The sequence below is a fragment of the Salmo trutta genome, unplaced genomic scaffold (assembly GCF_901001165.1).
Source record: "Salmo trutta unplaced genomic scaffold, fSalTru1.1, whole genome shotgun sequence".
NCBI classification, from domain to species: Eukaryota; Metazoa; Chordata; class Actinopteri; order Salmoniformes; family Salmonidae; genus Salmo; species Salmo trutta.
In genome coordinates this window covers 351741-378453 of record NW_021823043.1, presented here as the reverse complement: position 1 = coordinate 378453, position 26713 = coordinate 351741, and the positions used below count along the sequence as shown (strand labels likewise).

Below are 26713 nucleotides of genomic sequence, written 5' to 3'. Positions count from 1 at the left end.
CCTAGGCTATCTTTATGTCACTTAGAGAGTGTCCTGTTGGTCTTCCATCGTGGGTGTCAGGAGGCCTAGGCTATCTTTATGTCACTTAGAGAGTGTCCTGTTGGTCTTCCATCGTGGGTGTCAGGAGGCCTTGGCTATCTTTATGTCACTTAGAGAGTGTCCTGTTGGTCTTCCATCATGGGTGTCAGGAGGCCTAGGCTATCTTTATGTCACTTAGAGATTCCTGTTGGTCTTCCATCATGGGTGTCAGGAGGCCTGGGCTATCTTTATGTCACTTAGAGAGTGCAACTTGAGTTGGGGTCTTGTGGTGTAACTGGAGCTAGTAAGGGAACCAGCCTACTACCTGATGGAAAACATGCCCACACTCACACCCAGGATACCCCACCAGCAACACCTCTCCCGCCTCTCATCGTTGGGGAGGTTAATCAGATGTCCCCTCCCCCTCTTTTCTCCCTCTTCCCCCCTCCTCAAACACATCCACCTGGTTGCAGTCCAGAGATGCAGTCCTTCCATGTCATTAAAATGCCAGGTAGCTGTGTTGGGTTACACTCACTTTAACGAGCTACACGACCACTACAAAATGGAGGGCTACTTTCTGACTGGTAATGCACCCCCCTCCTTATTTAAACAAGACACCCAGACCTGGAATACAACCCCCCCTGGATGGACCTGCTAGCCAATACAGCAACACTAGTCTGACAATGAACTGCTGTGAGTTGTTTCTGACTGTGTGTAGCATAGTAGCTAGTGGTGTATTATGTGATATGCTGCCATTGGTAGCAGGATCTGTTCTCTGTGTGTTTGCTGCTCTCTGTTCAGTGTAGCATTTCAGAGCTGTTTTCATAACAGCTGTTTTATGTAATTCATTACACAGCATTATGTAACTCTGTAACCTCCCACCTCCTGATTTTGAATCGGACTGACTTCCGACAGTATCTCTCTCTCTCTCTCTCTCTCTCTCTCTCCTCTCTCATCTCTCATCTCTCTCTCTCTCTCTCCTCTCTCTCATCTCTCTCTCTCTCTCTCTTCCTCCTCTCTCGCTCTCTCTCTCTCTCTCTCTCTCTTCTCTCTCTCTCTCTCTCTCTCTCTCTCTCTCTCTCTCTCTCTCTCTCTCTCTCTCCTCTCTCTCTCTCTCTCTCTCTCTCTCTCTCTCTCTCTCTCTCTCTCTCTCTCTCTCTCTCTCTCGCAATTCAAAGGGCTTTATTGTCATGGGAAACATATGTTTACATAGCCAAACAAGTGAAATAGATAATAAACAAAAGTGAAATAAACAATAATAACAAGTGAACAGCAAATATTACACAAACAAAAGTTCCAAAAGAATAAAGACATTTCAAATGTCATATGTCTATATACAGATGTGCAAAAGGGAAAATAAATAAACATAAATATGGGTTGTATTTATAATGGTGTTTGTTCTTCACTGGTTGACCTTTTCTTGTGGCAACAGGTCACACATCTTGCTGCTGTGATGTCACACTGTGGTATTTCACCCAGTAGATATGGGACTTTATCAAAATTGGGTTTGTTTTGTAATTCTTTGTGGATCTGTGTAATCTGAGGGAAATATGTGTCTCTAATATGGTCATACATTTGGCAGGAGGTTAGGAAGTACAGCTCAGTTTCCACCTCATTTTCTGGGCAGTGTGCACATAGCCTGTCTTCTCTTGAGAGCCAGGTCTGCCTACGGCGGCCTTTCTCAATAGCAAGGCTATGCTCACTGAGTCTGTACATAGTCAAAGCTTTCCTTAAGTTTGGGTCAGTCGCGTTCTCTCTCTCCTGTCTCTCTCTCTCTCTCTCTCTCTCTCTCTCTCTCTCTCTCTCTCTCCTGTCTCTCGTCTTCCTCCTTCTCAATCACTCTAAATCGCTCTCAACTCTCTTCCTGCCTCTGAAATTCATCTCACTCCCTGTCTCTCACCTCCCTCTCTCTCTCACTTCTCTTCTCTATTTCTCTCTCTTCACTCAAGCTCCCAGTCTCCTCTCCTCTCTCATGTCCTGTCCCAGCTCTTTGGGTGGAAGCAGGCTCTGTTCCATCATAGCACTCCTACCCCATCATTGTAGAAGGCCAGAGTCAGCCCAGATATTCAGCAGCTGTTAGTTAAAGCTGCTGCTCAGTGCTTTACTCTATGTAGACAGTGATGCTGAGGAGGACTGGTGTGTGTGTGTGTGTGTGTGTGTGTGTGTGTGTGTGTGTGTGTGTGTGTGTGTGTTGCAGTATATCACAGTACAGCCAACAAGAACGTATGCCCACTCACACACAGTGCATCACGCTACATACAACCAACAGGTATGTACAGGACCAGCCTTCCCATTACCCCGTCATACACAGTGTATCACGCTACATACAACCAACAGGTATGTACAGGACCGGCCTTCCCATTACCCCGTCATACACAGTGTATCACGCTACATACAACCAACAGGTATGTACAGGACCAGCCTTCCCATTACCCCGTCATACACAGTGCATCACGCTACATACAACCAACAGGTATGTACAGGACCGGCCTTCCCATTACCCCGTCATACACAGTGTATCACGCTACATACAACCAACAGGTATGTACAGGACCGGCCTTCCCATTACCCCGTCATACACAGTGTATCACGCTACATACAACCAACAGGTATGTACAGGACCGGCCTTCCCATTACCCCGTCATACACAGTGTATCACGCTACATACAACCAACAGGTATGTACAGGACCGGCCTTCCCATTACCCCGTCATACACAGTGTATCACGCTACATACAACCAACAGGTATGTACAGGACCGGCCTTCCCATTACCCTGTCATACACAGTGTATGGTGCTGAATCCTACTGTACTAGAATGCCCACTCACAGGCAGTACATCACACTACAGACCACATATAAAATGGAGCCCAACTGCAGGTGTAGTGTTGGCCTCCTGTGAAGCCACACTCTCCATGTGGGTTGGCAATTACACTCAGATGTCAGAATCCAAAACCACTCCTCTGTTTTCTGTCCTCCCCGCTCTCCCTCTCTCAGCCTCTCTCTCCCCCTCTCCCTCTCTCTCTCTCTCCCTCTCCCAGCCTCTCTCTCTCTCCCTCTCTCAGCCTCTCTCTCTCTCAGCCTCTCTCTCTCCCCCTCTCCCTCTCTCTCTCTCTCTCTCAGCCTCTCTCTCTCTCCCTCTCTCAGCCTCTCCCTCTCTCAGCCTCTCCCTCTCCCCCTCTCCCTCTTTCAGCCTCTCTCTCTCCCCCTCTCCCTCTATCAGCCTCTCTGTGTCTCTGTGACTATTGTCAGTATTGACATAATGAAGCCATTCATCCTCTGGTACTTAACCTGTCAGTTGTGTTGCTAGTGTAGTTTACAGCAATACTGTTACTGTATGTGGTGTAGTTTACAGCAATACTGTTACTGTATGTGGTGTAGTTTACAGCAAAACTGTTACTGTATGTGGTGTAGTTTAGAGCAAAACTGTTACTGTATGTGGTGTAGTTTACAGCAATACTGTTACTGTATGTGGTGTAGTTTACAGCAATACTGTTACTGTATGTGGTGTAGTTTACAGCAATACTGTTACTGTATGTGGTGTAGTTTACAGCAATACTGTTACTGTATGTGGTGTAGTTTACAGCAATACTGTTACTGTATGTGGTGTAGTTTACAGCAATACTGTTACTGTACTGTATGTGGTGTAGTTTACAGCAATACTGTTACTGTACTGTATGTGGTGTAGTTTACAGCAATACTGTTACTGTATGTGGTGTAGTTTACAGCAATACTGTTACTGTACTGTATGTGGTGTAGTTTACAGCAATACTGTTACTGTACTGTATGTGGTGTAGCTTACAGCAATAGTGTTACTGTACTGTGTGTGGTGTAGTTTACAGCAATACTGGTACTGTTACTGTACTGTACATGGTGTAGTTTACAGCAATGCTGTACTGTATGTGGTGTAGTTTCAAGCAATGCTGTACTGTACGTGGTGTAGTTTACATAAGTATTGTTACTATACTGTACATGGTGCAGTGTACAGTACGTGGTGCAGTTTACAGCAATACATTTACTGTTACTGTACTGTACGTGGTGTAGTTTACAGTAATACTGTACTGTACATGGTGTAGTTTACAGAAATATTGTTACTGTACGTGGTACAGTGTACAGTATGTGGTGTAGTTTACAGCAATGGTGAACTGTACATGGTTTAGTTTACAGCAGTACATTTACTGTACTGTACTTGGTGTAGTTTACACAGTACTGTTACTGTACGTGGTGTAGTTTACAGCAGTACTGTGCTGTACTGTACTTGGTGTAGTTTACAGCAGTACATTTATTGTTACTGTACAGTATGTGGTGTAGTTTACAGAAGTACTGTTACTGTACGTGGTGTAGTTTACAGCTAGGCTAATACTGCAGTTCTGTACTGTTACTGTACGTGGTGTAGTTTACAGCTAGGCTAATAGTGCTGTTCTGTACTGTACATGGTGTAGTTTACAGCTAGGCTAATAGTGCTGTTACTGTACTGTACGTGGTGTAGTTTACAGCTATGCTAATAGTACTGTTACTGTACTGTACGTGGTGTAGTTTACAGCTAGGCTAATAGTGCTGTACTGTACGTGGTGTAGTTTACAGCTAGGCTAATAGTGCTGTACTGTACATGGTGTAGTTTACATCTAGGGTAATTGTACTGTACTGTACGTGGTGTAGTTTACAGCTAGGCTAATAGTGCTGTACTGTACGTGGTGTAGTTTACAGCTAGGCTAATAGTGCTGTACTGTACGTGGTGTAGTTTACAGCTAGGCTAATAGTGCTGTACTGTACTGTATGTGGTGTAGTTTACATCTAGGCTAATAGTACTGTTACTGTACTGTACGTGGTGTAGTTCACAGCTAGGCTAATAGTGCTGTTACTATACTGTACGTGGTGTAGTTTACAGCTAGGCTAATAGTACTGTTACTGTACTGTACGTGGTGTAGTTTACAGCTAGGCTAATAGTGCTGTACTGTACGTGGTGTAGTTTACAGCTAGGCTAATAGTGCTGTACTGTACGTGGTGTAGTTTACAGCTAGGCTAATAGTGCTGTACTGTACGTGGTGTAGTTTACAGCTAGGCTAATAGTGCTGTACTGTACTGTATGTGGTGTAGTTTACATCTAGGCTAATAGTACTGTTACTGTACTGTACGTGGTGTAGTTCACAGCTAGGCTAATAGTGCTGTTACTATACTGTACGTGGTGTAGTTTACAGCTAGGCTAATAGTACTGTTACTGTACTGTACGTGGTGTAGTTTACAGCTAGGCTAATAGTGCTGTACTGTACGTGGTGTAGTTTACAGCTAGGCTAATAGTGCTGTACTGTACGTGGTGTAGTTTACAGCTAGGCTAATAGTGCTGTACTGTACGTGGTGTAGTTTACAGCTAGGCTAATAGTGCTATACTGTACGTGGTGTAGTTTACAGCTAGGCTAATAGTGCTGTACTGTACATGGTGTAGTTTACAGCTAGGCTAATAGTGCTATACTGTACATGGTGTAGTTTACAGCTAGGCTAATAGTACTGTTCTGTACTGTACAATGTGAGAGCACTTCATATTCATAGTCACACCCAGAAATCACAATCAGCACTGGCCACCTGGACAAACATGTAGTTTGATGTTCTGTTTTGCACTGTCCAGAGTGATGTTCTGAAACCATAACACAATGATGAGGTAGCTAGACAAGGAGACCACCCTAGCTTGCAGTTAACACCCCAATGGTGTCAGAACAGTTAGAGGCCTGGCCCCTCGTATGGTTCTCTGTCATTTCCACATCTACAGTGTTGACCTGTTTCAATCGGCAGTACTCCAACATACACACACACACTGAACTACGCTGTCCATGGCTGCAATGGAATCCAGATGGTTTTGATTGGCAGGGACCTGAACACTCCTTCTCAGTCTGGTTCTCTCCTTTTTCATCCCTTTCTTAACCCATCCAAGTAGCGGCACGTGGTAGTGATATTGGTGGTTTGATCTCTGGTAGTAAGTCACAGAGGAGGAGAGGCTGAGAGGAGGAGGAGGAGGAGAGGCTGAGAGGAGGAGGATGAGAGGAGGAGGAGAGGCTGAGAGGAGGAGGAGGAGGAGAGGCTGAGAGGAGGAGGATGAGAGGAGGAGGAGAGGCTGAGAGGAGGAGGAGGAGAGGCTGAGAGGAGGAGGAGAGGCTGAGAGGAGGAGGAGGAGGAGAGGCTGAGAGGAGGAGGATGAGAGGAGGAGGAGAGGCTGAGAGGAGGAGGAGGAGAGGCTGAGAGGAGGAGAGGCTGAGAGGAGGAGGAGGAGAGGCTGAGAGGAGGAGAGGCTGAGAGGAGGAGGAGAGGCTGAGAGGAGGAGGAGGAGAGGCTGAGAGGAGGAGGAGAGGCTGAGAGGAGGAGAGGCTGAGAGGAGGAGGGGGAGAGGCTGAGAGGAGGAGGGGAGAGGCTGAGAGGAGGAGGCTGAGAGACTGAGAGGAGGAGGACGAGGAGAGGCTGAGAGGAGGAGGATGAGAGGCTGAGAGGTTGAGAGGAGGAGGAGGAGGAGAGGCTGAGAGGAAGAGGAGAGGCTGAGAGGAAGAGGATGAGAGGCTGAGAGGAGGAGGAGAGGCTGAGAGGAGGAGGGGAGGAGGGGGAGAGGCTGAGAGGAGGAGGAGGAGGAGAGGCTGAGAGGAGGAGGGGAAGAGGCTGAGAGGAGGAGAGGCTGAGAGGAGGAGGAGGAGAGGCTGAGAGGAGGAGGGGGAAAGGCTGAGAGGAGGAGGGGGAGAGGCTGAGAGGAGGAGGGGGAGAGGCTGAGAGGAGGAAGGGGAGAGGCTGAGAGGAGGAGGGGGAGAGGCTGAGAGGAGGAGGGGGAGAGGCTGAGAGGAGGAGGGGGAGAGGCTGAGAGGAGGAGGAGGAGAGGCTGAGAGGAGGAAGGGGAGAGGCTGAGAGGAGGAGGGGGAGAGGCTGAGAGGAGGAAGGGGAGAGGCTGAGAGGAGGAGGGGGAGAGGCTGAGAGGAGGAAGGGGAGAGGCTGTAGTGGACCTGTAGGTTTTAACTCCAACCCTGTTCCTGGAGAGATACCCTCCTGTAGGTTTTAACTCCAACCCTGTTCCTGGAGAGATACCCTCCTGTAGGTTTTAACTCCAACCCTGTTCCTGGAGAGATAGCCTTCTGTAGGGGGTAAGAGGTTCAGGAATCTATTTTTATGTTCCCCCAGCACCCGGTTTGTTATTCTGCCCTGACCTACTTACAGGTCCACTGAGAGACTGGTTGAGAGTCCCAAACGGTACCCTATTCCCTATATAGTGTACTACTTTTAAACAGAGCCCTATGGACCCTGGTCAAAGTAGTGCACTATATAGGGGAATTGAGTGCCATTTGGACCTTAACCTGAAAGGTTTAGACCAGAGGAGTGAACATCCTGTTATTGAAGCCCTTTTCATGGTGTCTTTCACTCTGTCTATCCCTCTCTATAAAGGGACTGTGAGGCTGTGACACAGATCTACCTCCATTTTAGGTTAGTTGAGCAGAAAAGGCTGAAATTGCCCCAACCTCTAATCTGATAGTGGGGTGGTAGATACTCAGCCTGCCGTATGGCCCTGCTCAGGTACCTACCTACACACAGACAGTTTGTAGAAGTCATCTCAGACAGATCCAGCTCAGAGAGACCAGCTCAGAGAGACCAGCTCAGAGAGACCAGCTCAGAGAGACCAGCTCAGAGAGACCAGCTCAGAGAGATCCAGCTCAGAGAGACCAGCTTAGACAGATCCAACTCAGACAGATCCAGCTCAAAGAGACCAGCTCAAAGAGACCAGCTCAGAGAGACCAGCTCAGAGAGACCAGCTCAGAGAGACCAGCTCAGAGAGATCCAGCTCAGAGAGACCAGCTCAGAGAGACCAGCTTAGACAGATCCAACTCAGACAGATCCAGCTCAAAGAGACCAGCTCAAAGAGACCAGCTCAGAGAGACCAGCTCAGAGAGACCAGCTCAGAGAGACCAGCTCAGACAGATCCAGCTCAGAGAGACCCAGCTCAGAGAGACCCAGCTCAGAGACCAGCTCAGAGAGACCAGCTCAGAGGACCCAGCTCAGAGAGACCCAGCTCAGAGAGACCAGCTCAGAGAGACCAGCTCAGAGACCAGCTCAGACAGATCCAACTCAGACAGATCCAACAGACAGATCCAGCTCAGAGAGACCAGCTCAGAGAGACCAGCTCAGAGAGACCAGCTCCTAACCTCCCAACAGCAGCAGATATTCAGATATTTCAAATGGAAAATGTGTGTTCATGCAACAAACAAAAAAAAATTATATTGAGTTTAACCGAATTGCACCGATTCGTTCCACTGATCAAACCGAATCGCACGGAATCAGTTCAAACTAAACATATCGTTGCTGTATCGTATCGGAGCCCATGTATCTAGATGGTTATCGTTGCTGTATCGTATCGGAGCCCATGTATCTAGATGGTTATCGTTGCTGTATCGTATCGGAGCCCATGTATCTAGATGGTTATCATTGCTGTATCGTATCGGAGCCCATGTATCTAGATGGTTATCATTGCTGTATCGTATCGGAGCCCATGTATCTAGATGGTTATCGTTGCTGTATCGTATCGGAGCCCATGTATCTAGATGGTTATCATTGCTGTATCGTATCGGAGCCCATGTATCTAGATGGTTATCATTGCTGTATCGTATCGGAGCCCATGTATCTAGATGGTTATCATTGCTGTATCGTATCGGAGCCCATGTATCTAGATGGTTATCGTTGCTGTATCGTATCGGAGCCCATGTATCTAGATGGTTATCATTGCTGTATCGTATCGGAGCCCATGTATCTAGATGCTTATCATTGCTGTATCGTATCGGAGCCCATGTATCTAGATGGTTATCATTGCTGTATCGTATCGGAGCCCATGTATCTAGATGCTTATCATTGCTGTATCGTATCGGAGCCCATGTATCTAGATGCTTATCATTGCTGTATCGTATTGGAGCCCATGTATCTAGATGGTTATCATTGCTGTATCGTATCGGAGCCCATGTATCTAGATGGAGGAAGCCATGTCTCGGTATCATTGCTGTATCGTATCGGAGCCCATGTATCTAGATGGTTATCATTGCTGTATCGTATCGGAGCCCATGTATCTAGATGCTTATCATTGCTGTATCGTATCGGAGCCCATGTATCTAGATGGTTATCATTGCTGTATCGTATCGGGAGCCCATGTATCTAGATGGTTATCATTGCTGTATCGTATCGGAGCCCATGTATCTAGATGGTTATCATTGCTGTATCGTATCGGAGCCCATGTATCTAGATGCTTATCGTTGCTGTATCGTATCGGAGCCCATGTATCTAGATGGTTATCGTTGCTGTATCGTATCGGAGCCCATGTATCTAGATGGTTATCATTGCTGTATCGTATCGGAGCCCATGTATCTAGATGGTTATCATTGCTGTATCGTATCGGAGCCCATGTATCTAGATGGTTATCATTGCTGTATCGTATCGGAGCCCATGTATCTAGATGGTATCTTGCTGTATCGTATCGGAGCCCATGTATCTAGATGCTTATCATTGCTGTATCGTATCGGCGCCATGTATCTAGATGGTATCATTGCTGTATCGTATCGGAGCCCAGTATCTAGAGGTTATCATTGCTGTATCGTATCGGAGCCCATGTATCTAGATGGTTTATCATTGCTGTATCGTCTCGGAGCCATGTATCTAGAGGTTATCATTGCTGTATCGATCGGAGCCCAGTATCTAGATGGTTATCATTGCTGTATCGTATCGGAGCCCATGTATCTAGATGGTTATCATTGCTGTATCGTATCGGAGCCCATGTATCTAGATGGTTATCATTGCGTATCGTATCGAGAGCCATGTATCTAGATGGTTATCATTGCTGTATCGTATCGGAGGCCCATGTATCTAGATGGTTATCATGCTGTATCGTATCGGGAGCCCATGTATCTAGATGGTTATCATTGCTGTTATCGTATCGGAGCCCATGTATCTAGATGGTTATCATTGCTGTATCGTATCGGGAGCCCATGTATCTAGATGGTTATCATTGCTGTATCGTATCGGAGCCATGTATCTAGATGGTTATCATTGCTGTATCGTATCGGAGCCCATGTATCTAGATGGTTATCATTGCTGTATCGTATCGGAGCCCATGATCTAGATGGTTTATCATTGCTGTATCGTATCGGAGCCCATTATCTAGATGGTTTATCATTGCTGTATCGTATCGGAGCCCATGTATCTAGATGGTTATCATTGCTGTATCGTATCGGAGCCCAGTATCTAGATGGTTATCATTGCTGTATCGTATCGGAGCCCATGTATCTAGATGGTTATCATTGCTGTATCGTATCGGAGCCCATGTATCTAGATGGTTATCATTGCTGTATCGTATCGGAGCCCATGTATCTAGATGCTTATCATTGCCTGTATCGATCGGAGCCCATGTATCTAGATGGTTATCATTGCTGTATCGTATCGGAGCCCATGTATCTAGATGGTTATCATTGCTGTATCGTATCGGAAGCCCATGTATCTAGATGCTTATCATTGCTGTATCGTATCGGAGCCCATGTATCTAGATGGTTATCATTGCTGTATCGTATCGGAGCCCATGTATCTAGATGGTATCATTGCTGTATCGTATCGGAGCCATGTATCTAGATGGTTATCATTGCTGTATCGTATCGGAGCCCATGTATCTAGATGGTTATCATTGCTGTATCGTATCGGAGCCCATGTATCTAGATGGTTATCATTGCTGTATCGTATCGGAGCCCATGTATCTAGATGGTTATCATTGCTGTATCGTATCGGAGCCCATGTATCTAGATGGTTATCATTGCTGTATCGTATCGGAGCCCATGTATCTAGATGGTTATCATTGCTGTATCGTATCGGAGCCCATGTATCTAGATGGTTATCATTGCTGTATCGTATCGGAGCCCATGTATCTAGATGCTTATCATTGCTGTATCGTATCGGAGCCCATGTATCTAGATGGTTATCATTGCTGTATCGTATCGGAGCCCATGTATCTAGATGGTTATCATTGCTGTATCGTATCGGAGCCCATGTATCTAGATGGTTATCATTGCTGTATCGTATCGGAGCCCATGTATCTAGATGGTTATCATTGCTGTATCGTATCGGAGCCCATGTATCTAGATGGTTATCATTGCTGTATCGTATCGGAGCCCATGTATCTAGATGCTTATCAAATCATCTTGAAAGGAGAGATGTACTTCCCTAGTTATTTCTAATGTTTTCTCCTTAAGAAAAAGTTAAGAATAAATTAGATCCTTGAAAATAAAGTTATTGGATTTCTTCTTGGAAATATTCTTAATTCCCAGATAGCTTTCGTATTTAAGGAGAAATATAGTACATTAAATAAGAACATTTCCAATGTCCTTGTTGAGGAATAGCAACTTTGCTTTACATTCTTCATGAGTCTAAAGTTAAAGGGAAAATGGCAGATAAGGTTTTGTGAATCCGGGTCCTGCTCCTCAAAATACCTGACAGTGTGACAGGTGGCAGGTAACCTAGCGGTTAAGAGTGTTGGGCCAGTAACCGAAAGTCACTGGTTCAAATCCCCCCTCTGATTCAAAAGGGTTGGGTTAAATACGGTGCTGATGATGTGGATTGAGTCAGCCTCCAGCACCACTCTGATTCAAAAGGGTTGGGTTAAATACGGTTCTGAGGATGTGGATTGAGTCAGCCTCCAGCACCACTCTGATTCAAAAGGGTTGGGTTAAATACGGTTCTGAGGATGTGGATTGAGTCAGCCTCCAGCACCACTCTGATTCAAAAGGGTTGGGTTAAATACGGTGCTGATGATGTGGATTGAGTCAGCCTCCAGCACCACTCTGATTCAAAAGGGTTGGGTTAAATACGGAAGGCACATTTCAGTTGAATTCATTCAGTTGTGCATCTGACAAAGGAAAAGGGGGAGACCTAGTCAACTGAATGGCTTCAACTGAAATGTGTCTTCCTCATTTAACCCTTTGAATCAGAGAGGTGTGGGGGGGCTGCCTTAATCAACATCCACGTCTTCAGCGCCCGGGGAACACTGCCTTGTTCAGGGGAACAGTGGGTTAACTGCCTTGTTCAGGAGAACAGTGGGTTAACTGCCTTGTTCAGGGGAACAGTGGGTTAACTGCCTTGTTCAGGGGAACAGTGGGTTAACTGCCTTGTTCAGGGGAACAGTGGGTTAACTGCCTTGTTCAGGAGAACAGTGGGTTAACTGCCTTGTTCAGGGGAACAGTGGGTTAACTGCCTTGTTCAGGGGAACACTGGGTTAACTGCCTTGTTCAGGGGCAGAACGACAGATTTTTACCTTGTCAGCTCGGGGATTCGACCCAGCAACCTTTGGGTTACTAGGTATCCCCTTTCCCAGTAATATTTAGCCCTAACTGTAATTGGATGAGTTGACCTGAAGGTAACCCAGGATTAACATTTTGTGTAATTTGGTCAGATTACATCGTCAATCCACAAGAGATTAACCTGAAGGCAGTCTTTATATGGATACTGCTGTTATTTGTTTTGAGTGAGATATGAGGGGATGTGCTGTACACACACACACACACACACACACACACACACACACACACACACACACACACACACACACACACACACACACACACACACACAAACCTGGTCTCTGCTGAATCACACACACTACTAGTACCCACACATGCCTGGTCTCTGCTCCCCCAGGTGTGTGTGTGTGTGTGTGTGTGTGTGTGTGCAGGTGAATAATGACTGGCTGTCCCAGAGCCATGATAGTCTACATATAGCACGTGAATAATGACTGGTTGGGGATTTAACTTTTTATTTGGATTAATCCGGCATGAGAGAAAAGCAACATGCAACATAGACATAATTTAGGGATTTCTTTCTGAGCAAAAACAAAAACATTGAATGATGACGTTTAATCTCTTTAAAGCAACAGTATCATTTCTGGATGAAAGGGGGCTTAGCTAGAGAGAACAGGCAATGACCTGAAATACTGGGAATCACGTTCAGATTTAGCCCAGGTAGCCTAACTACTCAACAATAAGTATTTTCTGTCTCGTTGTCTCTCAACACTCCTTCAGCGAGGAGCTCGTAAAATGAAAAACCCTGCAGTAAAAACACTCATCACAGAATAAGTGAAAAGCCTTCTGCTCACGGACCGGAGTGTCCAATCAATGTGTGTTAATGTGTGTGAATGTGTGTTAATGTGTGTGAATGTGTGTTAATGTGTGTGAATGCCTGTTCATCTTTGTGAATGTGTGTGAATGCCTGTTCATCTTTGTGTGGGACAGTGTGAGAGAGTGTTTGAGTGTATTAATGAAGCTACAGACTACAGGCTGAATCCCTCCTCTGTCTGACAACAAATATTCTAAATATTAGCTATCTGGCTTGCATTTATGAGGCCAGCAAACATGTTCCTCACACACTAGGAACGGATTTCTCCAACATTAAAATGAAAAGGTGCCTCTCGGAGACTTGTGGGACGAGTGCTGATGATGTCACATACTTTATGCGCTTTCGGTAGCCTGATTGCATCAAGGCTGAGGAGAAATCCACACAATGCATCCCTGACCAGCTCCTGAAGTGGTCAGACAGATCTGAACACAAGCAGACCACAACGTGACTGGTGCATCGAGACCAGTCTTTTCAATGCGATCTTTGTATTCTGATAGCAGAAGTTGCATGTAAGTGTCAAGTGTAAACACGACGAGAGAGACCTCTGTTATCTCAGTCTAAGATGCTACAGTCTCTCTTGTTCTATTAGCCCTGCTGGCTCACTGTGTGATGCTACAGTCTCTCTTGTTCTATTAGCCCTGCTGGCTCACTGTGTGATGCTACAGTCTCTCTTGTTCTATTAGCCTGCTGGCTCACTGTGTGATGCTACAGTCTCTCTTGTTCTATTAGCCTGCTGGCTCACTGTGTGATGCTACAGCCTCTCTTGTTCTATTAGCCCTGCTGGCTCACTGTGTGGTGCTACAGTCTCTCTTGTTCTATTAGCCCTGCTGGCTCACTGTGTGGTGCTACAGTCTCTCTTGTTCTATTAGCCCTGCTGGCTCACTGTGTGGTGCTACAGTCTCTCTTGTTCTATTAGCCCTGCTGGCTCACTGTGTGATACTACAGTCTCTCTTGTTCTATTAGCCCTGCTGGCTCACTGTGTGATGCTACAGCCTCTCTTGTTCTATTAGCCCTGCTGGCTCACTGTGTGATACTACAGTCTCTCTTGTTCTATTAGCCCTGCTGGCTCACTGTGTGATGCTACAGTCTCTCTTGTTCTATTAGCCCTGCTGGCTCACTGTGTGATGCTACAGCCTCTCTTGTTCTATTAGCCCTGCTGGCTCACTGTGTGATACTACAGTCTCTCTTGTTCTATTAGCCCTGCTGGCTCACTGTGGGGCATCATAGATATAAACAGCTCTGTTCTGTTTAGACCTCCTGAACAGGATGCCAGGTGCCGCCTGGGGACTAGGTATCTACCTCATATGTCATCACTACAGATCACTGTGATCTGATTCTCTGGCGTCATCCTATCTACCTCTCAAAGCTCGGTTCTTAAGCCACAACGACATGGAAGCTGTGTGTTTTGAAGTGGAGGATCTCCTTTTGATGTCGTTGCCAGGTGTGTGCGCGCGCACACACACACACACACACACACACACACACACAGAGAGAGAAATAGAGCAGAAGGATTGGACTGGGAGGAGCATCCTAGCAACAGTGTAATCAGTCAGGAATGAGACCTCTCTTTAAGAAAAACAGACATTTCCTACTAGCTATAAATAGTCTCTGTGAGAAATAGTATTTATATTCTAGGAACACCACTTCTTCCTGGACCACTACAGTTCTCTGGAGGGGAACCAACTGCCATCAGACCAGGGTTCAAATAACATTTGTTTTCTTCCAAATAACTGCGCTTGACTACGCTTGCCTGGTGGAATATAATAGTCCCAAAAGTGCCAACCCCGTACACCGCCCATCTAGCACACAATGCCAGGCTCAATCAAACGCTAAAGGTGGAGGAGACTCATCACAGAATGTGTGTGTGCTGAATGAGAAGCGGTGTCACACACACACAGATATTGTGCAGAGCCAGCAGAAATAAAGAAGGCACCGCCCAGAAACATCTGCTCATCAGATAAAGGCTTGAAACGTCCGAGTGTACTTGAAAACACCGTAGTGTACTTGAAACAGTACCTAGACCAGGGTTTCCCAAACTCGGTCACTGTCAGATGGAAAAAGACTAACTCCCCTTCACATAACAGCCCATCTGTTTAGAGAGAGAGACTAACTCCCCTTCACATAACAGCCCATCTGTTTAGAGAGAGAGAGACTAACTCCCCTTCACATAACAGCCCATCTGTTTAGAGAGAGAGAGACTAACTCCCCTTCACATAACAGCCCATCTGTTTAGAGAGAGACTGACTAACTCTCCTTCACATAACAGCCCATCTGTTTAGAGAGAGAGAGTAACTCCCCTTCACATAACAGCCCATCTGTTTAGAGAGAGAGAGTAACTCCCCTTCACATAACAGCCCATCTGTTTAGAGAGAGAGACTAACTCCCCTTCACATAACAGCCCATCTGTTTAGAGAGAGAGACTAACTCCCCTTCACATAACAGCCCATCTGTTTAGAGAGAGAGAGTAACTCCCCTTCACATAACAGCCCATCTGTTTAGAGAGAGAGAGTAACTCCCCTTCACATAACAGCCCATCTGTTTAGAGAGAGAGACTAACTCCCCTTCACATAACAGCCCATCTGTTTAGAGAGAGACTGACTAACTCTCCTTCACATAACAGCCCATCTGTTTAGAGAGAGAGACTAACTCCCCTTCACATAACAGCCCATCTGTTTAGAGAGAGACTGACTAACTCTCCTTCACATAACAGCCCATCTGTTTAGAGAGAGAGACTAACTCCCCTTCACATAACAGCCCATCTGTTTAGAGAGAGAGAGTAACTCCCCTCAGTCTGAGCTCTGACCAGACCAGCTTCTCTGCTGACCGTTCTGTGTGTCTGGTATTGAATATGAATAGGATGGTGGCAGCAACACAGCACTGCCAGCTTCCTAATTAGCTTCTCTACTTCGCGTGTGTGTGTATGTCGCGGGAGCCAAGGTACTGTCAAGAGAGAGACTGCCTGTTCCTTCTCAAAGGCTCGCCCCACTATTAATGAGGTGTGTGTGTGTGTGTGTGTGTGTGTGTGTGTGTGTGTGTGTGTGTGTGTGTGTGTGTGTGTGTGTGTGTGTGTGTGTGTGTGTGTGTGTGTGTGTGTGTGTGTGTGTGTGTGTGTGTGTGTGTGTGTGTGTGTGTGTGTGTGATGTCACAGAGCATGACACACCTGCCCAGCAGGTAGAGGCTTTAAAAGCTCTGCGGAGTAACACAGACTCCTCATTGACGGATCTCTCTCTCTCTCTCGTTCTCTCCGTTTTACAGCCTAAAATGCCCCAGCTGGTGACCTCTGACATGTAAATGGCGTCCAGAGTGCGAGATGCTGTGGTCTGGTACCAGAAGAAGGTAAGAATCCTCTTGTTTCTCTTCTATTTACCTACTTTGATTGCTTGATTCCTTCCAACAGGATCCCGTGTCTATTTTACCTCAGGAGTGAAGAGAGAGAAAATAAACACTGTTGACAGACAGACAGACAGACAGACAGACAGACAGACAGGCAGGCAGGCAGGCAGGCAGGCAGGCAGGCAGGCAGGCAGGCAGGCAGGCAGGCAGGCAGGCAGGCAGGCAGACAGACAGACAGACAGACAGACAGACAGACAGACAGACAGACAGACAGACAGACAGACAGACAGACAGGAGTCATCAAGTCATTATTTTTTAGCTGTAGGCTTTGTAACCAAGCAACACACAGTAAGCCTGTTCTTATGCTGAGGTGTGTGGCCAGCACTGATGTAACAGATCCCTGGTCCTGGACAGACAGAGATGGAGGCTATTATTAATGTTGTTGTGTACGTCTCTGTGTCCTGCCTGCGTCCTTCACTGTGGCTGAGCCACCGCTCAGTACCGTCTACATTACATCATAGATCACAGCCAGGGTCTCAATAGGATGAAAACAGGACCGCTTTTATTCAGGTCAAGAAACATATTTATTAGTGTTTTACTTGATTGATACAGTAATACTCTAAATATTTGTATGCATAACTTATTTTTTTAAATGTATTTTATTTGACCTTTATTTAACCAGGTAGGCTAGTTGAGAACAAGTTCTCATTTACAACTGCGACCTGGACAAGATAAAGCAAAGCAGTGCGACACAAACAACAACAGAGTTACACATGGAATAAACAAAACATATAGTCAATAATACAGTAGCACAAAAGAAAACAAAAAGTCTATATACAGTGAGTGCAAATGAGGTAAGTTAAGGCAATAAATAGGCCATGGTGGCGAATAATTACAATATAGCAATTAAACACTGGAATGGTAGATGTGCAGAAGATGAATGTGCAAGTAGAGATACTGGGGTGCAAAGGAGCAAGATAAATAAATAAATAAATACAGTATGGGGATGAGGTAGGTAGATAGATGGGCTGTTTACAGATGGGCTATGTACAGGTGCAGTGATCTGTGAGCTGCTCTGACAGCTGGTGCTTAAAGCTAGTGAGGGAGATATGAGTCTCCAGCTTCAGAGATTTTTGCAGTTCGTTTCAGTCATTGGCAGCACAGAACTGGAAGGAAAGACGACCAAAGGAGGAATTGGCTTTGTGGGTGACCAGTGAGATATACCTGCTGGAGCGCGTGCTACGAGTGGGTGCTGCTATGGTGACCAGTGAGCTGAGATAAGGCGGGGCTTTACCTAGCAGAGACTTGTAGATAACCTGTAGCCAGTGGGTTTGGCGACGAGTATGAAGCGAGGGCCAACCAACGAGAGCGTACAGGTCGCAATGGTGGGTAGTGTATGGGGCTTTGGTGACAAAACGGATGGCACTGTGATAGACTGCATGCAGTTTGTTGAGTAGAGTGTGAGGCTATTTTATAGATAACAAGTCGAGGATCGGTAGGATGGTCAGTTTTACGAGGGTATGTTTGGCAGCATGAATGAAGGATGCTTTGTTGCGATATAGGAAGCCAATTCTAGATTTAATTTTGGATTGGAGATGCTTAATGTGAGTCTGGAAGGAAAGTTTACAGTCTAACCAGACACCTAGGCATTTGTAGTTGTCCACATATTCTAAGTCAGAGCCGTCCAGAGTAGTGATGCTGGACAGGCGAGCAGGTGCGGGCAGTGATCGATTGAATAGCATGCATTTAGTTTTACTTGCGTTTAAGAGCAGTTGGAGGCCACGGAAGGAGAGTTGTATGGCATTGAAGCTCGTCTGGAGGTTAGTTAACACAGTGTCCAAAGAAGGGCCAGAAGTATACAGAATGGTGTCGTCTGCGTAGATGTAGATCAGAGAATCACCAGCAGCAAGAGAAACATCATTGATGTATACAGAGAAGAGAGTTGGCCCAAGAATTGAACCCTGTGGCACCCCCATAGAGACTGCCAGAGGTCCGGACAACAGGCCCTCCGATTTGACACACTGAACTCTATCGCCTGGTAAACCAGGCGAGGCAATCATTAGAGAAACCAAGGTTGTCGAGTCTGCCAATAAGAATGTGGTGATTGACAGTCGAAAGCCTTGGCTAGGTCGATGAATATGGCTGCACAATAATGTCTTTTATCGATGGCGGTTATGATATCAAGGACCTTGAGCGTGGCTGAGGTGCACCCATGACCAGCTCTGAAACCAGATTGCATAGCGGAGAAGGTATGGTGGGATTCGAAATGGTCGGTAATCTGTTTGTTAACTTTGCTTTCGAAGACCTTAGAAAGGCAGGGTAGGATAGATATAGGTCTGTAGCAGTTTGGGTCTAGAGTGTCTCCCCCTTTGAAGAGGGGGATGACCGTGGCAGCTTTCCAATCTTTGGGAATCTCAGACGATACAAAAGAGAGGTTGAACAGGCTAGTAATAGGGGTTGCAACAATTTCAGCAGATTATTTTAGAAAGAGAGGGTCCAGATTGTCTAGCCCGGGTGATTTGTATGGGTCCAGATTTTGCAGCTCTTTCAGAACATCAGCTATCTGGATTTGGGTGAAGGAGAAATGGTGGGGGCTTTGGCGGGTTGCTGTGGAGGTGCCGGGCAGTTGACCGGGGTAGGGGTAGCCCGTTGGAAAGCATGGCCAGCTGTAGAGAAATGCTTTTTGAAATTCTCAATTATAGTGGATTTATCGGTGGTAACAGTGTTTCCTAGCCTCAGAGCAGTGGGCAGCTGGGAGGAGGTGCTCTTATTCTCCATGGACTTTACAGTGTCCCAGAACTTTTTTGAGTTAGTACTACAGGATGTAAATTTTTGTTTGAAAAAGCTAACCTTTTCTAACTGCCTGTGTATATTTGTTCCTAACTTCCCTGAAAAGTTGCATATCACGGGGGCTATTCGATGCTAATGCAGAACGCCACAGGATGTTTTTGTGTTGGCCAAGGGCAGACAGGTCTGGAATGAACCAAGGACTATATCTATTCCTAGTTCTACATTTTTTGAGTGGGGCATGCTTATTTAAGATGGTGAGGAAGGCACTTTTAAAGAATAGCCAGGCATCATCTACTGACGGGATGAGGTCAATGTCATTCCAGGATACCCCGGCCAGGTCGATTAGAAAGGACTGCTCGCAGAAGTGTTTTAGGGAGCCTTTGACAGTGATGACGGGTGGTCGTTTGGTCGGAGACCCATTACGGATGCAGGCAATGAGGCAGTGATTGCTGAGATCTTGATTGAAAACAGCAGAGGTGTATTTGGAGGGCGAGTTAGTTAGGATGACATCTATGAGGGTGCACGTGTTTACGGATTTGGGGTTGTACCTGGTAGGTTCATTGATAATTTGTGTGAGATTGAGGGCATCAAGCTTTCTATTGTAGGAAGGCTGGGGTGTTAAGCATGTCCCAGTTTAGGTTACCTAGCAGCACGAGCTCTGAAGATAGATGGGGGGCAATCAATTCACATATGGTATCGAGGGCACAGCTGGGGGCAGAGGGAAGTCTATAGCAAGCGGCAACAGTGAGAGACTTGTTTTTGGAAAGGTGCATTTTTAGAAGTAGAAGCTCGAATTGTTTGGGTACAGACTTGGATAGTAATACAGAACTCTGCAGGCTATCTTTGCAGTAGATTTCAACACCGCCCCCTTTGGCAGTTCTATCTTGGCGGAAAATGTTATAGTTAGCGATGGAGATTTCAGGGATTTTGGTGGTTTTCCTAAGTCAGGATTCAGACACGGCTAAGACATCCGGGTTGGCAGACTGTGCTAAAACAGTGAGTAAATCAAACTTAGGGAGTAGGCTTCTAATGTTAACATGCATGAAACCAAGGCTTTTATGGTTACAGAAGTCAACAAATGAGAGCACCTGGGGAGTAGGAGTGGAGCTAGGCACTGCAGGGCCTGGATTAACCTCTACATCACCAGAGGAACAGAGGAGGTGTAGGATACGGCTAAAGGCTATACAAACTGGCCGTCTAGCACGTACGGAACAGAGAGTAAAAGGAGCAGGTTTCTGGGCACGATAGCATAGATTCAAGGCATAATGTACATACAGAGGTATGGTAGGATGTGAGTACATTGGAGGTAAACCTAGGCATTGAGTAATGATGAGAGAGATATAGTCTCTAGAGACGTTTAAACCAGGTGATGTCATCGCATATGTAGGAGGTGGAACAACATGGTTGGTTAAGGCATATTGAGCAGGGCTAGAGGCTCTACAGTGAAATAAGACAGTAATCACTAACCAGGACAGTAATGGATGAGGCATACTGATATTAGAGAGAGGCATGCGTAGCCAAGTGAACATATGGGTCCAGTGAGTGGTTGGGCTGACTGGGGACACGGCAATTCAGACAGTTAGCAGGCCGAGCAATTCTTCTATTCAGGCTAGATGATTAAGGTATGCTGTTGTCTGTTACTAGTTAGGGATCAAATAGGAAGGTCTGTATGAGTCTATTGGTCTTTTCAATGAAGTAAAGAGCAGTGAAAGAGCCAGGCATTATTATCCTGGTGGTGTAATGGCACCCTAATGTTTCCCTGTCAGCCTCCCCATAGAGGACTATCATGACGACTATTCTGAGCAGGGCTGCTAGTGTTCATTCAGAGGAGGTAGTGTTGATTCAAACCTGGTAGTTTTGATTCAGAGCTGGTAGTGTTGATTCAGAGCTGGTAGTGTTGATTCAGAGGAGGTAGTGTTGATTCAGAGGAGGGAGTGTGTTGATTCAGAGGAGGTAGTGTTGATTCAGAGGAAGGAGTGTGTTGATTCAGAGGAGGTAGTGTGTTGATTCAAAGGGAGGAGTGTGTTGATTCAGAGGAGGTAGTGTTGATTCAGAGGAGGTAGTGTTGATTCAGAGCTGGTAGTGTTGATTCAGAGGAGGTAGTGTTGATTCAGAGGAGTTGGTGTTGATTCAGAGGAGCTAGTGTTGATTCAGAGGAGCTAGTGTTGATTCAGAGGAGGTAGTGTTGATTCAGAGGAGGTAGTGTGTTGATTCAGAGGAGGTAGTGTGTTGATTCAGAGGAGGTAGTGTGTTGATTCAGAGGAGGTAGTGTGTTGATTCAGAGGTAGTGTGTTCATTCAGAGGAGGTAGTGTGTTCATTCAGAGGAGGTAGTGTGTTGATTCAGAGGAGCTAGTGTTTTGATTCAGAGGAGCTAGTGTTGATTCAGAGGAGCTAGTGTTGATTCAGAGGAGCTAGTGTTGATTCAGAGGAGCTAGTGTTGATTCAGAGGAGGTAGTGTGTTGATTCAGAGGAGGTAGTGTGTTGATTCAGAGGAGGTAGTGTGCTGATTCAGAGGAGGTGGTGTGCTGATTCAGAGGAGGTGGTGTGCTGATTCAGAGGAGGTGGTGTGCTGATTCAGAGGAGGTGGTGTGTTGATTCAGAGGAGGGTGGTGTGCTGATTCAGAGGAGGTGGTGTGCTGATTCAGAGGAGGTGGTGTGTTGATTCAGAGGAGGTGGTGTGCTGATTCAGAGGAGGTGGTGTGCTGATTCAGAGGAGGTGGTGTGCTGATTCAGAGGAGGTGGTGTGCTGATTCAGAGGAGGTGGTGTGTTGATTCAGAGGAGGTGGTGTGCTGATTCAGAGGAGGGAGTGTTTTGATTCAGAGGAGGTAGTGTTGATTCAGAGGAGGTGGTGTGCTGATTCAGAGGAGGTGGTGTGCTGATTCAGAGGAGGTGGTGTGCTGATTCAGAGGAGGTGGTGTGCTGATTCAGAGGGCTGTATATTCATGTCATAACAGGTTCTGCTAACAGCTAGCAGGGTTGAGTCATTCCCATTAAAACACATGATGAGTTGTTTGGACCTGGCTGGCTAAATGACTGACAGAACAAGACAGAGAGAGAGGGACAGGCAGAGAATGATAGAGAGCAGTCAGTCATTTAGCCAGTCAGGTCCAAACAACTCATCATGTGTTTGAATGGGAATGACACAACCCTGCTAGCTGTTAGCAGAACATGTTATGACATGAATATACAGCCCTCCTCTGAGACAGAGACTCAGCAGAGAGAGAGAGACAGTAGGGAGGGAGAGAGAAACGGAGAGACATAGAGAAGGAGAAGAGAAATGGATAGAAAGAAAGTAAGGAGAAAGACAGAGACACAGGGGTAGAGACATGGATAGAGACATAACAAGAGAGAGAAAGAGACAGACAGAGAGCAATGTCTCTATTGATCTCTACCTCTGTGTCTGTCTTTCTGCTTATTTCTCTCCAGCAATCTGTCTTTCTATCAATTTCTCTTCTCTTATCTCTCTCCGTTTCTCTCTCTCTCTCTCTCTCTCTCTCTCTCTCTCTCTCTCTCTCTCTCTCTCTCTCTCTCTCTCGTGGCTTTATGCCCTTTACAACGAGACGTTTCACTTATGGGAAAAGGACTGCTCCTAGGAGAGCTGCTCGTAGGAGCAGGAGCCTATCTCCTGTTTCTGTAGCATGACACAGCTTGATACAGGTGCACCCCCTGGACAGGCCGCTAGTCTGTTCCAATACCATAGGCCTATATCGTAATCTTGTGTTTTCTTTGCTCCTGCATAGCTACTTTGCGCTTCACAATAAACTAGCACTCCTGGAATTGAATGTGTTTAAAACAGCCTTCTAGTATTTTCCATCAGTTGGTAGTGCAATACAAAATGTCTGATTCATTATGAGTCAGTCTCTTCCAGTCAGACACCTAGAGGGGAAACATCCTTGTCAGGTGTTGGGCTATAACAGGGGTGATACAGTATATCTGGTCAGGTGCTGGGCTATAACGGGGCTATAACGGGGGTGATACAGTTTTTCTGGTCAGGTGTTGGGCTATAACAGGGGCTATAACGGGGGTGATACAGTTTATCTGGTCAGGTGTTGGGCTATAACAGGGGCTATAACGGGGGTGATACAGTTTATCTGGTCAGGTGTTGGGCTATAACAGGGGCTATAACAGGGGTGATACAGTTTATCTGGTCAGGTGTTGGGCTATAACGGGGGTGATATAGTTTATCTGGTCAGGTGTTGGGCTATAACAGGGGTGATATAGTTTATCTGGTCAGGTGTTGAGCTATAACAGGGGTGATACAGTTTATCTGGTCAGGTGTTGGGCTATAACAGGGGTGATACAGTTTATCTGGTCAGGCGCTGGGCTATAACAGGGGCTATAACAGGGGTGATATAGTTTATCTGGTCAGGTGTTGGGCTATAACAGGGGCTATAACGGGGGTGATACAGTTTATCTGGTCAGGTGTTGGGCTATAACAGGGGCTATAACGGGGGTGATACAGTTTATCTGGTCAGGTGTTGGGCTATAACAGGGGCTATAACAGGGGTGATACAGTTTATCTGGTCAGGTGTTGGGCTATAACGGGGGTGATATAGTTTATCTGGTCAGGTGTTGGGCTATAACAGGGGTGATATAGTTTATCTGGTCAGGTGTTGAGCTATAACAGGGGTGATACAGTTTATCTGGTCAGGTGTTGGGCTATAACAGGGGTGATACAGTTTATCTGGTCAGGCGCTGGGCTATAACAGGGGCTATAACAGGGGTGATATAGTTTATCTGGTCAGGTGTTGGGCTATAACAGGGGCTATAACGGGGGTGATACAGTTTATCTGGTCAGGTGTTGGGCTATAACAGGGGCTATAACGGGGGTGATACAGTTTATCTGGTCAGGTGTTGGGCTATAACAGGGGTGATACAGTTTATCTGGTCAGGTGTTGGGCTATAACAGGGGCTATTACGGGGTGATACAGTTTATCTGGTCAGGTGTTGGGCTATAACAGGGGCTATAACAGGGGTGATACAGTATATCTGGTCAGGTGTTGGGCTATAACAGGGGTGATATAGTTTATCTGGTCAGGTGTTGGGCTATAACAGGGGCTATTACGGGGTGATACAGTTTATCTGGTCAGGTGTTGGGCTATAACAGGGGTGATACAGTTTATCTGGTCAGGTGTTGGGCTATAACAGGGGCTATAACAGGGGTGATACAGTTTATCTGGTCAGGTGTTGGGCTATAACAGGGGTGATACAGTTTATCTGGTCATGTGTTGGGCTATAACAGGGGCTATTACGGGGTGATACAGTTTATCTGGTCAGGTGTTGGGCTATAACAGGGGTGATACAGTTTATCTGGTCAGGTGTTGGGCTATAACAGGGGCTATAACGGGGGTGATACAGTTTATCTGGTCAGGTGTTGGGCTATAACAGGGGCTATAACGGGGGTGATACAGTAAATCTGGTCAGGCGTTGGGCTATAACGAGGGTGATATATATAGTTAGGAGTTGGTTTATAACGGGGGTGATATTAGAGGTCGACCGATTATGATTTTTTTTTAGGCGCCGATACCGCTACTGATTTATTGGAGGCCCAAAAACGCCGATACCGATTAATCGGACGATTATTTAAAAAAAACATTTATAATGACAATTACAACAATACTGAATGAACACTTATTTTAACTGAATATAATACATCAATAAAATCAATTTAGCCTCAAATAAATAATGAAACATGTTCAATTTGGTTTAAATAATGCAAAACAAAGTGTTGGAGAAGAAAGTAAAAGTGCAATATGTGCCATGTAAAAAAGCTAACGTTTAAGTTCCTTGCTCAGAACATGGGAACATATGAAAGCTGGTGGTTCCTTTTAACATGAGTCTTCAATATTCCCAGGTAAGAAGTTTTAGGTTGTAGTTATTATATTATTATAGGAATTATAGGACTATTTCTCTCTATACGATTTGTATTTCATATACCTTTGACTATTGGATGTTCTTAGAGGCACTTTAGTATTGCCAGTGTAACAGTATAGCTTCTGTCCCTCTCCTCGCTCCTACCTGGGCTCGAACCAGGAACACATCGACAACAGCCACCCCTCGAAGCAGCGTTACCCATGCAGAGGAAGGGAAAAAACTACTCCAAGTCTCAGAGCGAGTGACGTTTGAAACGCTATTAGCGCGCACCCGGCTAACTAGCTAGCCATTTCACATCGGTTACACCAGCCTCATCTTGGGAGTTGATAGGCTTGAAGTGGTGGGTATAATTTGTGAAACGTTCCAACAGGAATCTGTTCCAAAAAACGTAAAGTAAAAGGTTGCCAACCAACAACGCGTACAAAGTAGCAACGCATACAAACCTAGCTAACTAGCTGCCGAATAGGCATCAACTCACCACGTAGCTTATTCTTAATGTTTGTCTATAGGCAAACAGACATGTGAGGACAGACATTTTTCGGAATAAACGTGATGAGTGAAAAACGCAATGAAATAGACCACTCCCTACCCGGTATATTATTCTGCCGCTATACAACTTTGTATGCGTTGTTTTTTGGAAACCTTGTTATTTACAAAGTTTTTGGAATAGATTCCTGTTGGAACGTTCCACAAATTATACCCCCCCCCAGGTTGAAGTCATAAACAGCGCAATGCTTGAAGCACAGCGAAGGGCTGTTTGAATGAATGCTTACGAGCCTGCTGCTGCCTACCACCGCTCAGTCAGACTGCTCTATCAAATCATAGACTTAATTATAATATAATAAACACACAGAAATATGAGCCTTGGGTCATTAATATGGTCGAATCTGGAAAATATCATCTCGAAAACAAACGTTTTTTTCTTTCAGTGACATACGGAACCGTTCCGTATTTTATCTAACGGGTGACTAAGTCTAAATATTCCTGTTAGGCATTGATGTTTATGGTTAGGTACATTGGTGCAACGACAGTACTTTTTTCGCAAATGCGCTTGTTAAATCATCACCCGTTTGTCGAAGTGGGCTGGGATTCAATGTAAATTAACAAGCACCGCATCGATCATATGCAACGCAGGACAAGCTAGATAAACTAGTAATATCATCAGCCATGTGTAGTTAACTAGTGATTATGTTAAGATTGATCGTTTTTTATAAGATAAGTTTAATGCTAGCTAGCAACTTACCTTTGCTTCTTGCTGCCCTCGCATAACAGGTAGTCAGCCTGTTAATCCTTGTGGAGTGCAATGTAAGGCAGGTGGTTAGAGCGTTGGACTGGTAACCGAACGTTGCAAAAACGAATCCCCCCTGAACAAGGCAGTTAACCCCCGTTCCTAGGCCGTCATTGTAAATAAGAATGTGTTCTTAATCTGACTTGCCTAGTTAAATAAAGGTGTAAATAAATAAAATAAATTTACTTTTTTTTTTTTTTAAATCGGTGCCCAAAAATACCGATTACCCATTGTTATGAATTAATCGGTCGACCT

General features: G+C 45.7%; 1 protein-coding gene across 23 annotated transcripts in view; it reads left to right on the top strand.

The window, feature by feature from the left end:
• The window catches only part of LOC115188401 (putative homeodomain transcription factor 2), a 112977-nt gene that overhangs the window by 25064 nt on the left and 61200 nt on the right, over positions 1–26713 (top strand). For all 23 annotated transcript variants that reach the window (XM_029747235.1, XM_029747239.1, XM_029747233.1 and 20 more), the window contains one exon: positions 16427–16507. In XM_029747235.1, coding sequence (XP_029603095.1) covers positions 16463–16507 — 45 coding nt within the window. In that variant the 5' untranslated portion in view covers positions 16427–16462. The remainder of the gene's footprint in view (positions 1–16426; positions 16508–26713) is intronic.